We start from the raw sequence: 16,173 nt of genomic DNA, 5'->3' as shown, positions 1-16,173 counted from the left end.
TGTGTGAAACTGACAGACACATAACTGCTGGTTTGTTAGGATCAAGTTGTCGCTGTTTGCATTTATAAAAACTGCAAATCACGTATTAGTAAAGATGATCACGCAAAGAATAAAACAAACTAACTGTTCTCAAAACAATGAGGTCTGGACATTGTCTGGAATTTGCCTTTTCTCATATGTAAAACGCAGCAGAAGATTGTCCAGGTCAGACGCTTTGAAAAACAACAGGAACATTTCTGGAACACTCAGATGACAGATGGAGCATTAGTAGAGGATAAAGGAGGCAGGACATGACGTGTAAATTATGCTATGGAAATCACGTTTTTGTTTACAGCTCATCAACATCGGCACCGGCCCATAATCACCAAAAGCTCTCGTATCTTGTTGGCATATTCTACATCTATGGCAGCTCTTACGCATCCTTAGATATTTGTATTTTTTCAGCTTTATGTCCACTCGCTCTGCTGTGAATTTTTCGGGCAATTCTCCTGCTGTATTGTCACATTGGCTCACTCTGTCATTTTCCAGACATTATACTCAGGGTACCTGGAAGGAAAAGTTGCGGAAAATGTCCAGAGCAACTGACTTGGACATTTGCGTTTTCAAATACAGCCCCTCTGGATATGTACAGGACAATGTGTGGAGGAGCTACAACGCAATATCTCTTTGAGAAATACACGTCGGGAATACATGTTTTACTTGCCATTTGCAAGTCTACGTTAATGCATGCCATACATTAATTTATATTAGCTAGATAAACAAAACTTTAATCTAATTGCTATAGAAGTGTACTGTGTCGATATTAGCATATGGTACACGCATTATCATATTCATATTTAGCATTGCAATAAGGACACATTGGTGACTTTAATGTAACAGCACACAAAAAAGCAGGATTCCCCAAAGTACCAACGCACAGACAGGAAGGGTTAGAGTCTGGTTCAAGTGAAATTACTGAAGCAAACACAGAGTAAGTATCACCCTGACTGCATCCACACAAACCCACACATATCACAGTATTAACAGAGTTCACCCAGGGGAGTCTGCAGAGGGAGAGATCCTACAAGCCGTTCCCAGGATAGTATGTCAGGTCCCCATGTGTGTGCACTGGCGCACACGCAAACACGCAGTCGGTGGGAGCAACATTCAGCAGCAGCGAGAGAAAGTGAGCTCCCCACGGTATTAAACATTTCAAACACTCAAGGCGGCATCAGATTCTCCCTGGAGGGCAAACCAGGCCTGAAGCACCTCACACAGAGCACATGTACTGTACTGTAAAAGGGAAATTAAGTGTATGTAGCAACCTATTGTGCTGTGTGAAACGTTTGACTGTTAAGACTGTCACTTGACTGTGTTGTGGCATTTTCCTCGTTATAATGACTGAACCGAAAATACACCCAAACCAACAACGCATTAAACAACTATAAGGATGTTTTCTGTAGCAAACTGAAACTAGTTCAGTTCATTCTTTTCCATTATTCTTTTCACCTTTGATAAACTGGGAAAAAAAGCACAATATGAAGGCCGAACCAAAGATCACTGATGGAATTTCAAATTGTAAATGGCCAGCTAGCATTTAAATCTCCACCGTTCAAAAGTCAAAATGCAACACAATGATTCGGAAAACCTAATTCACTGAATTAAGTCAGGAGCCATGATTTAGAGTCACATCAGAATAGCTTCAGCGTGAGCATTCATTTGGTGCCGGGTCCCTCACACAATGCTACATTAGGCCTCTAATGTGAAGAGGCTCCCAAAGGCTTCATTAAAATGAAAAAGGTCTGAGAGGGTGTGTCTAAGTGTGTGTGTGCCCGCACAGCTGTGCATGTGTGCACATCTGAGTGTGAAGGTGAGGGATCTGTGCAGGTATGTGTGTGTGTGTGTGTGTGTAATTATGTGCGTGAACGTGAATGTCCTGGGTATGAAAAATATCAGCCGATTCAGAAGATGGAGTTTTAACTTCATTATGGGTATGTGGTAGTTTGTCAACCTTTCCAAGGCCCAGTGTGGTTGCAGGGAACTGCGGATGGAATGTAAATAGATAAACAAATAGTGATTTAATAGTAAAATTACAGGTTATGTTTCGTCCCATGTCCCTTCACTTACTGCCAGCACAGCCATCAGGGACAATTTGAAATTCAGTATCCTGCCCAAGGACAATCAGGCACACAGAATGGGGGAGAATGGGATCGAACTGCAGACCCTCTAGTGGACGACCCGCTCGCTTTATAGCAATTTATGTTTTCTCAAAATGTACGGTTAGACATGTTGTTTACAGCTGGATGCAAACCAACTCCCCAAAACAAAAGATCTGTTTACAGTTTTGTTTTCTACTTATAAAAACCTTGATCGGATTAAAGTGAAGTAAAGTGGAGTGAGATGCAAAGTGAAATGACTTGTTCATGACGTTTCAGTCATCACAGCACTGTTTCACAGAGCTGACTGTGTAGGTGTGAATGACATATCGGATGTCTCTCTGCTCAAACTGAGATCAGCTCTGAGGGAGGAGGTTTAATAGACAACTGCTATTTCATTCATCTCAGCCTGACTGACTCCTACTTTCACACCTCATTTACTCAGTCAGCTAGCATGCCAGACTCATCCGCATACACATGCTCGCACGAGCGCATGCACTGGTATCTTCGCACACGCACACCTTATATAATCAGCTGACCTACTGACAGCCCCTTAGTTATTTATTAACAGGCGGATGGACACACGGAAAGTCGGCAGCAAAAAAATGCTGAGCTCAAAAGTGCAGTATTAAGCGTGATGGGGATAAAATGTCAGTGAGGTGAGGAACAAAGTCGTCGCATTGTTACATGCAGCCACTCAAACAGGAACCAGTGAAGGCACGATGTAATCAACAAAAATGTCAGAGACAAGTGGCCCATGAGAGGCGATTGGGCTTTTAACTGCTCCAATCAGCAAATGGTGCTGTGAAGCTGTCTGCATCTGTCGGGGGGGGGGGGGGGGGGGAGAGAGAGACAGGCTCTACAAAGGAAGAAATTGCATGTTCTTGTGTGACTGAGGGAGACGGAGACAGACAGTGATTTCAGTGAGTACGTGTGAGAGAGGATCATCTTTTAGGGGGAAGTGGAGAGGTTCCTTGGCCTTTTCAGCTTCAATTAAAGCCATTTGGTATGATGCTGTTATATAAGCGCCAGTGTCCTTCAAAGGAAAAGACAGTGGGATATGAATTTGGCCTTTACAGAAGATGAAGGCTAAATCTACTTCCGAGATTTGGCTTTCATCATCATCACCCTGCCTCTCGTATTGCTGTGATTACAACCATCATGAGAAAAATTGGAGAGAAGAAGTAAAGGAGAGTAGGTAGGAGGAGAAAAAAGTTGTGACATGCATGTATTTATATATATAAATGTGTGTGTGTGTGTGTGTGTGTGTGTGCTTGTCCCTTTAGACCTGGATGAGACGTGTGCATCTCATCCATAATGTCATCGTTTTCAAGACATGTGACAGTACTTGCAGGCAAAACGCCTTCTTGCTAGCACTCTTGGCCTGCAAACAAGTTTTTAAAAGTAGTGTTTCCGACAATGGCTGACGATCTAAGCGCCGGGAGAAATATTGAATCAGATTACAGAGTTTCATTGAATAAAACAAAAATGAAAATAACCATTAAAGTGTCTTGAAATGGCAGTGATGTATAATAAAAGCCAAATGTTTAAGCTATCAGATGTTTTTATTTCATGTCTCTATCGGCTCTTCAGAAAACCCTCAGGTTTAGGTGGTCTTGTGTTTATGTTTTAGAGACTTTTAGAGACTGTTTTTATTCAGTGTCATAAGTGTTAATGGGTTAAAACGGACAAAAAGAATGTGAAGGAACCACTGGTAAAAAGTTAACCAACAACAATTAAACAATTGGTTGTTTTTTTTCTGGTGAGTTTTTCTGTTGGGCCTTATAACCACAGTCCGAGTAAGATTAAAAAAAGAGGGAAATAGTGGAGGAAGGGAGGGAAGACATGAAGAGGGGCTCATAGGGAAGCGGAGAAAGGGTAAATGGAGCACAGGAGCAACAAAAGACAATGATAAGTTAAAGACGAGCACTCTTATCTTTCCTTATGTAGGTTAATTGACTGAGGATTCAAACCTAAAAAGATATAATTCAATTCAAAGTATGGACGTTAACAATAAAAGGGCCAGTAGCATATGAAATGATTCTTAACACACACACACAGAACAAGCCAGTGTGGCGTCCTAGTATATTTCTAATTATCAGTTAATTGTTATTCCCTATCATTAGGAGGGTGGTTTTTTAATTGTAATGTAGCCAAGCAGAAAGCCTACCTATACATGTGGGGGACAATTAGCCACCTCCATTAACCCCTGGTTAATTACAATCTCCATTGCTGCTTCCCACAGCACTTTTCTCACTCCTTTTTACCCCTCATCTCTATCCCCGGGCCTTCAGCCCCCTTTTTCCTTATTTATACCCTAATTCCATCTGAGATCTACAGTCTTCCTTGATTGTTTGATTCAGAGGTGTATCTGTTGTGAACTTAACACAAAAAAAAAAAGTTTTCTAGGTTGTCATTACCCTACTTCAGACTTCCAATATCCTCCATTTCCTTCCTCTATACTTCCACATTATTGTCCTCAGGGATGAAACGGAGTCTTTCAGTATCATATGTTTTAAAACAAATAACAAAAAGTAAGTAGAAACATTTTATTAAATCAGAATAATCCCTCACTCATCTCGTTAACCTTAAGTCTGTCCATTCATGTTTTACTTTTCTTGGACTGTTCCTTCTTTATTTATCCTCTGAAGTTGCCTCCTCACATGCACAGTGCACAGCTTTGACTGTACAGTCTGAGTTAGGTCGCCATAAAAAATGTAGTGGGATGTTTGGCCATGTCCTGGGTTAGGACACAAATAATTGTTTTTTTATTCTTTATAATCTCCATTAGCTGACCGAAGAAGTACATTTTTGCAGAAATAGTGTAAAGTAGAAGTTTATTACAGTAAGACGTGTGCCACACTGGCTCATTTTTATCATTATGCACTTTGTTTCCATGTGCATCCACTCATCCTACAGAAGTTCTTTCGATTATAGGGAAATTTAAACTGTTAAACTGACTTTCTCTGCAGTTTCTAGGATGAGCCCCCTAATAAAAACCCTGGATAATGACCGTATGAGCCCTGAAAATAGCAGGAGGATGATGTTTCTAATACGCAACAGATGCAAAATTGGAAAAAAACAAACAAACAAAACAATACAAATATCTCAGGATTAAAGACTTGAGCTACACACGTGGTAAATGTCTGTGTTGTTGTGAATGTGTCTGACCAGAGAATCTCCTGCTGCGTTGTTCAAGTGTGAAAGGCAAACTCCAGAGAAAGTCTGGACCCAACTGTGTGAAAAACCCCCAGTGTTCATAAATTGTTCCCGTTCAAATGCTCTTAAAATACTAAATTCCCTCTTTTGTTCTCACAGCCCCACATTCCCTAAAAATACAATCAATTTAGAGCATTCACACAAAAATACAAATTGCATAACTGCAGGGAGGAAACTCTTTTCCTAGTACTAGCTCAATCCTGCTGTCTGGATTTATTAATTTTTTCACAACAATGAAATTTGACCGACCACAAAACTAAAACTTGTTAATGTGTCTTTATTTATCCACATAATTAGCCACAGAATATGAACAAATAAAGGACATTTCTCAACAGATAACTCCTCCAAAACATCCTTCTTCCATTTAGCTCCTCTCCACTCTAACTTGGTTTATTGTCTAAAAGCAGGGACGAGATGCGTCTATTGTGCGCGGGTGTTGGGAAATGGCGATAACATGGAACTATGTTGTTACTCGAACACTTTCAGAAACAAAGATTGTTTTAAAATTAAGATAGATTGACAGTGGAAAGTAGGCAATAAGATTCAAATGATAGAATGGGCATGTGTGACGGACGGGGCAGACATGCAACAACAGACAGAGTGGGGGACTGAGAGCCATAGAAGGGATAACAATGTCCATTGTTCCATTAGGGAGGACATTAATGACTGATAAAATGAGGTTGCTAAAGAGGACACAATGGTCCTTAATTGACTCATTACGGAAAAGAGGAGAATGGACTGCACTAATGAATGGACTGCGAGCGCTGCAGCTTAACTGCTTGGTAAGCAAAACAGAAAGGCATTCAGTTTATTAAATCTAATAGAATGATTTTATTTGTTCACTGAAAGGGATAGCACAGGAGATTATACAGACAAAAACAAAGCAGAGGCAAACAGAAAAACTCTGGAGTTCATAAGTATTTTAGTTTTATAAATCACTGATGCATGATTATGTTTAGTGTTACTTCAGAGATAAAAATAAAGTGTGTGTGTGTGTGTGTGTGTACTGTACATACCTCTAGGTGTTCCAGGATATAGGGTGGGTTGGTCATACCCAGCCTCAGCATGGCTCCTTCAGGAATCTCTTCCACCAGTCTCCACAACAACGTGGGCAGATCTGTTCCTATGTCTCGACCATAAGCTCCTGTGTCTTCACTGGTCAACCAGATCTCACACACTCCCTCTGCAAAACAAAAAAACAAACAAAGATAAACCAGGTTTAATAACCTATTTGAATGATTTTTGTTACAGTCATGGCTCTTCAGAGTTATAGTCTATTGTTTTGGTGCCAGTACACTGCAGCTCTGCAAATCTCAGTGGTGATACCTTCAGGTTAAGATTTTGAATAGAGTGTGCTTTCAAAACACTGTCCAGTGTATTTCTGATGGACAATATGATGTATCCAGTAGCAGTAAAGTAGTCATTTTGAGAGAAAAGTGATAGGATAGTTAGCACGGGCAGCAAATGCAAGCCATAGTTTACATGTAGGCCAACACCACCTGCAGAAGAAACACCAGCATATAAAAACATCAGAGGCCTCAGTGATGATCTCTGAAGGTTCCCAATCCTGATGCAGACTGATGTGATAAGACTGTTTGATTAGAGGATTGATTGATTGATTAGAGGATTACAAATTCTGGGGCCGTACACAGAATTTTGTGACAGTAGTAAACTATTTAAATTAAATATGTAATTCCTTAAAAAGTTCAACCTGAAAAAAACTGATAGACCCCTGTATCTCTCAAGAGAGGTTAGAGCCGAGTGCAGACAAAGGCGCTCGATGAATGATAACGACTGCTGCTGGAAAATAATTGAATCCAAGACATCAAGACGTCTCCAGACAGAGATCGAGCTTCTTTCCTCTTTCAGCAGCATTTTTACCTCAACATACCTACCTGCAAGTAGTTTTCTTATTTTACTTTTCTTTAACATATAATGTATCTTGCTGCCGATTTGTAATGTACAAAACATGCTCAGGGCCACAATGGGACCGTGCTTATTCTGTGTTTTATGAGGGGCTGCCCTGGAGCAGAGTGAAAACTTAGTGAACTCCATACATATCTATACATACATTACATCGGATTGTTTGTGTTGTATAACTATTATTTACAACCTTCAATGCGAAAGAGGACCTTTTTAAGTGTGATTATGCAGCTACTGTTACACTTCAGGGAAAGCTTACATTTACATTCCATTGACTGGATTCAACCTAACCACCTCATACACTGTTGGTAGTGAATGCAACCTGGGGGAGTTACTACCATTATGTTATTCTAGATTTTAATGTTTAAACTTTTTGAAAGGCATTCTTAATAAACTTTCTTTTATATCATTCCATTTAAATCCCACTTTCAATTTCTTTTTGTATAGTTTTCTTGATGATTTACATATTATTGCCTTTATATTTGATGTAATATAATAATAAAACATTTATATTGTTTTCTTAATGTTTTAAACACATCAAATCCTTTTGAATTACAAAATTATAAATCATAAACACATCAATATGGAGACACTTACTGTGATACATTTTTCCCCTTAATTGCAGAGCTCAGGTTACAAAACTACCCGAACATCACAGCAGCTTCTCTCAAATATGATCTCCTCAGTCATCACCTTTAGCATGTTCTTGTTGTCACTCCCTAAATGCTCCTGGACTTTGGTGGAGCCCTGCTCATGACAGTCACTGACAAGTTTTAAAAATACCCGTCTTCTAATCATACCTTCAAGGAATGTGAAGGTCATATACAGCACGAGGGGACGATACACTGCCTTCATGCTAAATTAGAGCAACGCTCACTGCAAGAGCTTAATGATCTAACTGTCATTTGGCTGTAGGTCTGGGAAATGGTTGAGTGTCTGCTTTGGTTTAAGACACATCATATCATGAAGGCACACAGAGATACATTTGCACTTGCAAGCGCAAATATATATACACACACACACACACACACACACACACACACACAAACACACACACAAACACACACACAAAATGTCCAATTAGGCAAACACCATCTTTACTCTATGAATGACCACATGCATCTTTCTGTCTGTCTCTGCACAGCTAATGATAATGATGGTTGGTGTGTGTGTGTGTGTGTGTGTGTATTCAAAGATGTGTATGGGCCAGATAGATTAAAGATGATGACAGTATAATTGTCCAGAGTACGAGAGTCTCCAAAGCTCATCATCATTGACATTAAGATGCGCTAATGATATCTGGAGCCGGCCATGTCCAAAAGATGCATCAATCAAATGTGATCAGATCTAAAGGAAAAACTCTATAAACACACTATATAACAATGCATTCAGGGTATGATGTTCATTTGTCTTGTATGCAATTATTTCATCTTGGTCCAATACTCAATAATAGCCTTGTTTATTTTGTTCTTTATCATTTAGAAACCAATTCGATTTAATTTACTTGGAACATAGTTTTTGTCTTAGTTATGTCAGCCTTTATAAAATACAGATTAGAGCCTCACTGATTGGTTGATATGAACGTTTCACAGACGTTTCAGTATTCACATGTATGTTTGGCAATATGTGCTACATGAGAAGTTCTATTTTTCAAAATAAACACTGCAGAAAAGTTGTACATTTATTTTCTTAATTATATTTTTATTTAGTTTAGTTGTATTTGTGTTTTTCTATGTATGTGTTCGGACATGGTTTTTGTGAAACACAGTTCGGGCCTACATGTGTAGTCAAAAGCCTAAAGCCGCATGTCCTTTGTTCTGGGGAAAACCAGAGCCTCCAGAACTCAGTCTCCCAGGGTGCCTCAACGTTACACAGAGGTGTGAAAACCGACAGGAGACACAAGTTTCAACTCCTATTGGTCACTCTGGGCCCCATGACCTGTAAGGTCACCAGGCCAATATAAGGCCTGTTCCCCCTCTCTTCATTCTCTTTCCATGCGACCCGTCGAAGGGAGAAGTTTGGCTTCTCCAGCTCACATCTTCTCTTTCCATTCACCTCTTCGAGAGGAGCACACCGCTCTTTCCACGAATCCTCTCAGAGGAGAAGGGTGGCGGTCCAGCTCACTCTTTCGACTCAAATCAACTTCATGGAGGAGAGTTGCAGCTTCCAGCTCATCTCACCAAGGAAACCTCCTCGCAATCCAAGTCTCTACCAACCTTCAAGCAGCGACGCGATGTCCTGCCGGAGAACTTCAAACAGCAACTGAGCTGCACAGCCCAACAGAACCACAAAGGCAGGAGCCACAAACCAGCAAGACGATTTCACAGAACTGCGAACTGCACAGCAACCTCTTTTCCCTTTCCATGGACGGGTAACATAACTGGGCTTAATAATCATACTAGGCTAAGCAATGACTGTTTATTCGATTCCTTATTTGATTTGTGTTGCTGTGATATTTTGGTTACAAGTTATTTGAAAGTTAATGTTAGTTATGCTCTTCAGTCTTTCCTTGCATGCATCTAGTAACTTTCTCTAATTTGGCACACACGCAGACACACGCATATCGCAGCACCTAATCTCTCTGACCCCCGCCACATGTCGTAAACACTCCAAAGGGGGGAAGGGTGTTATCTTCGAAGTGGCCAGCCGCCATTTTGGAAGCACACAGACACACAGCATACACACACGTATACTCACATACCTATCTTTGTTTAGTAAGTACACTGTTAGTAATTTGTGTTTTTTTTTACTTTATTATATTCATAATAAATGTTTTTCTTTCACAAATGTTTTTCATTAATGTTGCATAAGTGAATTTTGCCAACCTCTACACTGTCAAGAACTCTATATCCTTCAACTTAGCTAACTATCTATATGGTAATTTTAGTTATAGTTATTAATGTAATTGTTAATCAGAGTTCCAAATTTGTAGTTAGTACTTTTATGAGACTTAATCAATAAATTGGCTATCTTTTCCCTTCCTTTGAAGGGAGGTGCCCCGAGGTAACTTTAATCAATTAAAGTTATTATTTAATATTAATATTTTTTATATTAATATTCAATATTTTATTTTGATAACCAAATTTATTGAATGCCGAAAGGCACACCATTTTATGGTATCACGTTTAATGCATTATTGCACAACATATGCTTACTTGTAAAAAAGTTAATGGTTGGAGTGTGAAATATCAAGCCTCAACTTCATTTTCTTTGGAATCATTGCCAATGTATATATTTTTTAATATATATTTGTATCGTCCTCTATACCCTAATTTCAGGATTTGCATTGGCCCCAAAACACATTGGTATATATATATATATATATATATATATATATATATATATATATATATATATATATATATATATATAAGAAGTACCCATACTGTTGGCCACTGAACCCCTTGAATCAGGGGTTTCCACTGCAGTGGTGAAAATAGCAGCCAGCTGGTTGGGCTGCTGCCTCACAATATTTTCTTTAAGTTGGTAACAAACAGGATCCCATTTACATTTTCTGACCTTAAAGAGTTCATGTTATTATTGTACAATTTTATCATTTAATTTCAATTATAAAATCATGGATTCCCTCAGTGTTCCGGAGGTGTTTAGCAGGAGCTGAATTATCCTCAGAGGTCTCTTCTTCTCCAATACAAAAACAGAATTGGTAATTAAACCTGGTAAAAGAAAAAACCCTGTAAAGGCTGTTTCATGTTAAAAAACAATGTTTCTCAGATGCTCTTGGGGCGAAAACAGAACGTCACGAGGGGCTGTTTGTTTAGCTTGTTAAGAACCAGACGTTCCAATAACTAAATTCCTTCATCTGGTAAAGATTCTAGTTATAAGGTTATAAAAACCGATGGAGACTTGACTTGAAACATGGAAAAAATTGTTAGCTGGAAATGTTTCAATGCCCAGCAATCTCTGCGTTAATCGAGGACCTGGAGATCAAGCTCAATGCAGCCATCTTATTATCAGCATCCATCGATCGGTATTGATTGAGTGTCTCTTCTTAGGAACAATAATGCCACAGTTGATTTGCAGCTGTATTTTTCCCTTTCATATGTAACATTTTTTTCAGTTATTTTTAGCCTGAAGGAAGGTAGTGACAGCCCATTCCCATGGCAGCTAGTGTCAGCTTGTTTGGACTCAATTACACCAGTTCCTCTGCCAAGGTCTTACTCCTGCCTGCATCATCTGCATCCTGACTGTTTGTATTCCTACCCCCTCACACCAGCAGCGTCACATCTCTGTCCCACAAGAATGTTGGCCAGGTGATCTCTTAATGCAATGTCAGACCAGAATTAAACTGGCCGAGAAGCGAAATTAGTTCCTTCCAAAACAACATTTGTGAGATTCTACTCACACAATACCACCTAGATGGCAACCTTGTGTATTGTCTGCTATGAAATAGCTCTCGTGATTACTGTGTGGATTGTGTTTTGAACATGGTGATGCTTTGGAAAAGTCTCAGGTGTTAAGTCAAGGCCACTGTCATACATAGACGTCTCAATAAACTCAACAACCGAAACCAGTAATTTCCCCCTTTGACGTGCTTTCCAGTCCCCTTTGTGTTGGATGTGCCAATGGTATTGTTGTTGGCCAAAGGCAAAGAGATGGAGGTCGATTCATCAGGAAATGTTAGCTTGTTCACTCCTTTTCTATCTGTTCTGATACAAAGCGCAGCTGCTTCCTCTGATTTCGGTATGTGTGCTGTGGAGAGAGGGTTCACAGTGAAGCAGATCTGTAATGTGTCTACTGCGTCCATGTATCAGGCATGTCAAAATTATGGCTGGGTATCGTAGCTAAATTGATACTTTTAACATTTGTCAGAACCACGATACTTTTGATTCTCCATAAAAATGCCTTTTTATTGCTAAGGCAAATTGTAAGTTGAAATTCAACATTAACTGTTAGATGTTAATAGCTAGTTGTGGGCTAACTTTAGGGACTACCAGAGCAATGTAGAGAGTGTGTTGCAACCAGAGTTAAGTGGAATGTCAACTAAAGATATGCTTGTTTATGATGCCTGAAAGAAAAGCAACAATTTCAGTTTATAGCTCAGGCACCAAAATGGGGCAGCAAAATCTACGGTGTGATTCGGTCCTGTAGGTACCAGCCGTGTAGGACCGGTGTCAACCCTAATCAGCACATGTATATGTATAAATCTAATCATTTACAAGTAATTACTTTTAATTTTGGTAAATTTGTAATAATTTAAATTAAATCAAATAGTGAAGGAGGCATCGTATTAAGACAACCTACTATTTTCAGACTTTGAAAAGTTTCAATTCAACCTGGTCTAGTGAGGAAGGAGTACGAGCCCCTGAGCAAGTGAGACATTAGGCATCATTAGCAAGAGCAATTCTGATGTTGACTTCAAACCCTGACGCAAAAGGCAGATAACCAACAAGATGTTAAACATAGAAAAACATTATGAACAATCCCACTGTGTCCTCATTACCATTATCAAGCAAAAAATAAAAGTTGTGTCTTTTGAAACATAGGCAGGGCAGACAAGTTTCCATTCTGCTTGACCTGTGTGCATTTTATAACTAACCCTCAACCTGACCTTTTCTTTTCCACGTCACCATGGGATGTGGTTTGATGTCAGAACAGTTGAGGGGTCGGGCACTTTTCCTAAAAGCTATAAAAATTCACTTAACTGTGACACAGCAGTGAAAAGACAGCAAAGGGAGGAGTAAACGAAACAGAGTTGACGATAAAAAAGAGGTCCTGTTTAGTTAGAGAGCGAAAAGGAAACAGCTGTGTGTACATGTAAGCTGCCTTTGTCTTCGTCCAACGAAAACAGCATCAACACGCCCGGCTAATGCCATGCACATATCAAACAATCATCACTACAGCTCTGCCCTATACTTGTTTCCAAAAAAAGCCCTGGAACTGAAGAGTTTTAAATGAGGTGGTTATTTTGATGCATGTCTGTATATTGAATTCAGGTCAATGTTTGCTTCTACATGATTTGATGTACCAGTGTTACCACTCAGTGCATTTCATTTTCTTCTAAATGTTCACAGGTCAAAAATGGAAGAGTTCAAGCAGAAGGTGAGAGGGTACACTATCTACTAAGGATGAATATTTTGTATCACGAGGTGGAAGAACTGGTTTGGTTTATACTGGTTATGTAAACCAGCCCACACTAATCTTTTTTGGGATTGACATTGTCAGGACTTATCAAGTAAAAGGTGATATAGTCAAATTTTTTATTTTTGAGTGGAGTCTAAAGACCTGACTTCAGTCGTACTAGACGCAAAAATCTAACATTTCAAAGTTAAAATGAAAAAGCATGTACTTCTTTTGATATTCAATTCAACATTCAGTTCAAGGTTGTAGTATAGATTTTGAAAAATATATTGCAGTTTTCGTTCGTTCACAATCACCAATACAAAACTGTTCCGAGGCTAAACTGCCTATAAGCTGCTGTACTGAATCACTTTAGCATTTACTGTAGCTGACCTCTTTATACCGTCCCGATTCAAAATATTGGCACCACAGAAGTACATAATTCAAAAATTATCAGAAGTAAATGCTACTGCAGCTGTTTTATAAAACCAGAATATTTTAATAAAATGTCTAAGGTAACTGAACAAAAGAACGTATAAATACATATATATGAAATGTATTAAAATATTCTGGATATATAAAAATGGTTGGTTATTATTTAATTCTAAAGATGTTCTGAATTATGTATTTGAGATTCAGAGGTGCCAATACTTGTGGCCAGGACTGTATATCATTACCCTGTTTACAAATGGCCCTGTCTCTGCTCCGCCCCTGGATAAAAGGATGAGAAGAGTGGGAGGAGAAAAGAGATGAGGGCTTTGAAGCAGCTGCTTTGAAGAAGTGTGACAGAACCAATTGATTCAGGTGATTGGGAGCTTTAGTAAAAGCCACTGTTGAAACGGTAAAAGGGTCTTAAACCATAAATGAGACACACACAAGCAGCACAACCTGACCACACATATTCATGTCATGCCTGTTTCTATTAGTTAGTAAATGCTGACTCTGGTCACTTCAACACTAACACATTTTAAATATCATTACAAAATATTTCAGAAAAGCAACAACAACAATGGTATTTACCAATAATATTATGTTATTAGGCGAGCAGACAATTTAGCTGTGTCTCAATTTCGGGGGCCGCATTCTTCCGAGGCCACAGGGCTGGCTGACGTATCCCAGCATTCATTGCACTTCAACGACAAGGTAATGGTGGCGACAAAAGAAGTTGATGTTTGAGTATCAGGTTTTAACTCTAGAACCAACCGGCTAATGATACACATGATCAAAAAAACAAAACAATGAAGACCGCATGCTTTGTGGGCCATGTGACCGCAGAAGAAAAACATGGAGCGACTGTGGAACACAGTATTTTCCTTAACTGTTTGCTCAATAGGTCCTCAACCAAATTACTACTCATCTCCACTTTACAAGAACATTTTACCACACTTGTGACAACGAGCAATATTATTACCAGCACACTAAAATGTAAAAAACATTTGATCACATTGGTCTCTCAGCCACTAATGTGTTTGTTTTGGTGACTGCAGGTTCTGAGTCAGTTTATGTGACCAAAGCTCTGCCTCTTGTCTATTTATTCAGGGGAGGCATTTATTTTAAGGTTTTACACACAGGAGCAGTAGCTCCACTATGTTGTTATGGTATGTTTTTAGAGCTGACTTGATTAAACTCAACCATGCCCCCAAAAAGACATAACTATTTATACACATAAGTGCACGTTTAGAACTCCATGTGTTCTGTGTGTACTACTTATATTAATGCCTTTTGAACATGTGCCTGTTGGTAGGGGCTGACTTTCTTGGCCAGAGATATCCAGCTTCTATAATCCAAACACGGTCACATGTGTTACTGCTGGAGTTCACATATTTTGATTCATCTTCTTCTGATGTATTTGTTCTTTGTAGACTCACCAATTAACCTGACCTGCGAGTCTTTGGACTATGGGAGGAACCCGGAGCCCAAACAGGAAACCCACTCAGACAATCGCAAACGCCACACATGACAGATGTTAGTTGAACTGGTTCACATTAAATCAGAGCGCTTTACCAGGCAAAACGGGGAATCGACCCAACTCTAAGGCAGCTTGAACACAGTGGAGCAGTACATAGTTCAGGGTCATTGTATGTTTGTGTCCTGTATGTGGCTTTAGTACATGATTAGAAACATAACATGATGCCCCTCTATATGGCTTCAGAAGGTCTACTTATCTTAATCTCTTTAGCATAATATACAGTACATTTTGATTGGCTGCCACAGGCTATGATGTTTAACAGATTATAGATTAGATGCACATAAAGATGATCCTATTAAACAGCATAAAAAAAACTATTTTCCATAACACAAGTCAGCACATGGCTAAGCATGTTACAGTATATATGGAGAAAGACAGACCGGGGAAGGAAGACAGAGGAAACAATTAAATGTTTTTTGTTTTGTTTCTCAATTTTAACTGTTTCTTCAATACTTCAAAGTTTGGTCACTTATGGTTTAATGCTTTTTAATACACTTTAATGTGATGACAGCTTGAATATATAAGCACACACTAACACACACCTCCCATGCAGTATGGCAGCTTAATGTACACAACATGCTTTGCTATGTGTTGCTTTGTGTCATGGAAAATAAGGATTTAATGCAGCATAATAGGATCATCTTTATGTGCATATAATCTGTAATCTATTAAACATCACCGCCCATGCCACCAATCAGGATATGCATGACTTATGCACAGCAATAACAGTTTAAATCCATTTTAATTTGTTTGCTCTTTGACTCAGTGACTTAACAGAAATATTTCCATTTGCTTTTAAGGCCGTTATTCTAAGCGTTTTTGTCCATGTTATATGGTCTATATTATTCT

At 39.1% G+C, this 16,173-nt stretch overlaps 1 protein-coding gene across 1 annotated transcript in view; it reads right to left on the bottom strand.

The window, feature by feature from the left end:
* Nucleotides 1-16,173, bottom strand: part of cdkal1 (CDK5 regulatory subunit associated protein 1-like 1) — a 229,014-nt gene that overhangs the window by 94,862 nt on the left and 117,979 nt on the right. The window contains exon 9 of the mRNA XM_034611257.1: nucleotides 6,371-6,537. Within this exon, the coding sequence (XP_034467148.1) occupies nucleotides 6,371-6,537 (167 nt within the window). The remainder of the gene's footprint in view (nucleotides 1-6,370; nucleotides 6,538-16,173) is intronic.

Source organism: Hippoglossus hippoglossus, chromosome 16 (assembly GCF_009819705.1).
Source record: "Hippoglossus hippoglossus isolate fHipHip1 chromosome 16, fHipHip1.pri, whole genome shotgun sequence".
In the NCBI taxonomy this organism is placed as follows: Eukaryota; Metazoa; Chordata; class Actinopteri; order Pleuronectiformes; family Pleuronectidae; genus Hippoglossus; species Hippoglossus hippoglossus.
This window is presented reverse-complemented; position numbering and strand designations above follow the sequence as displayed.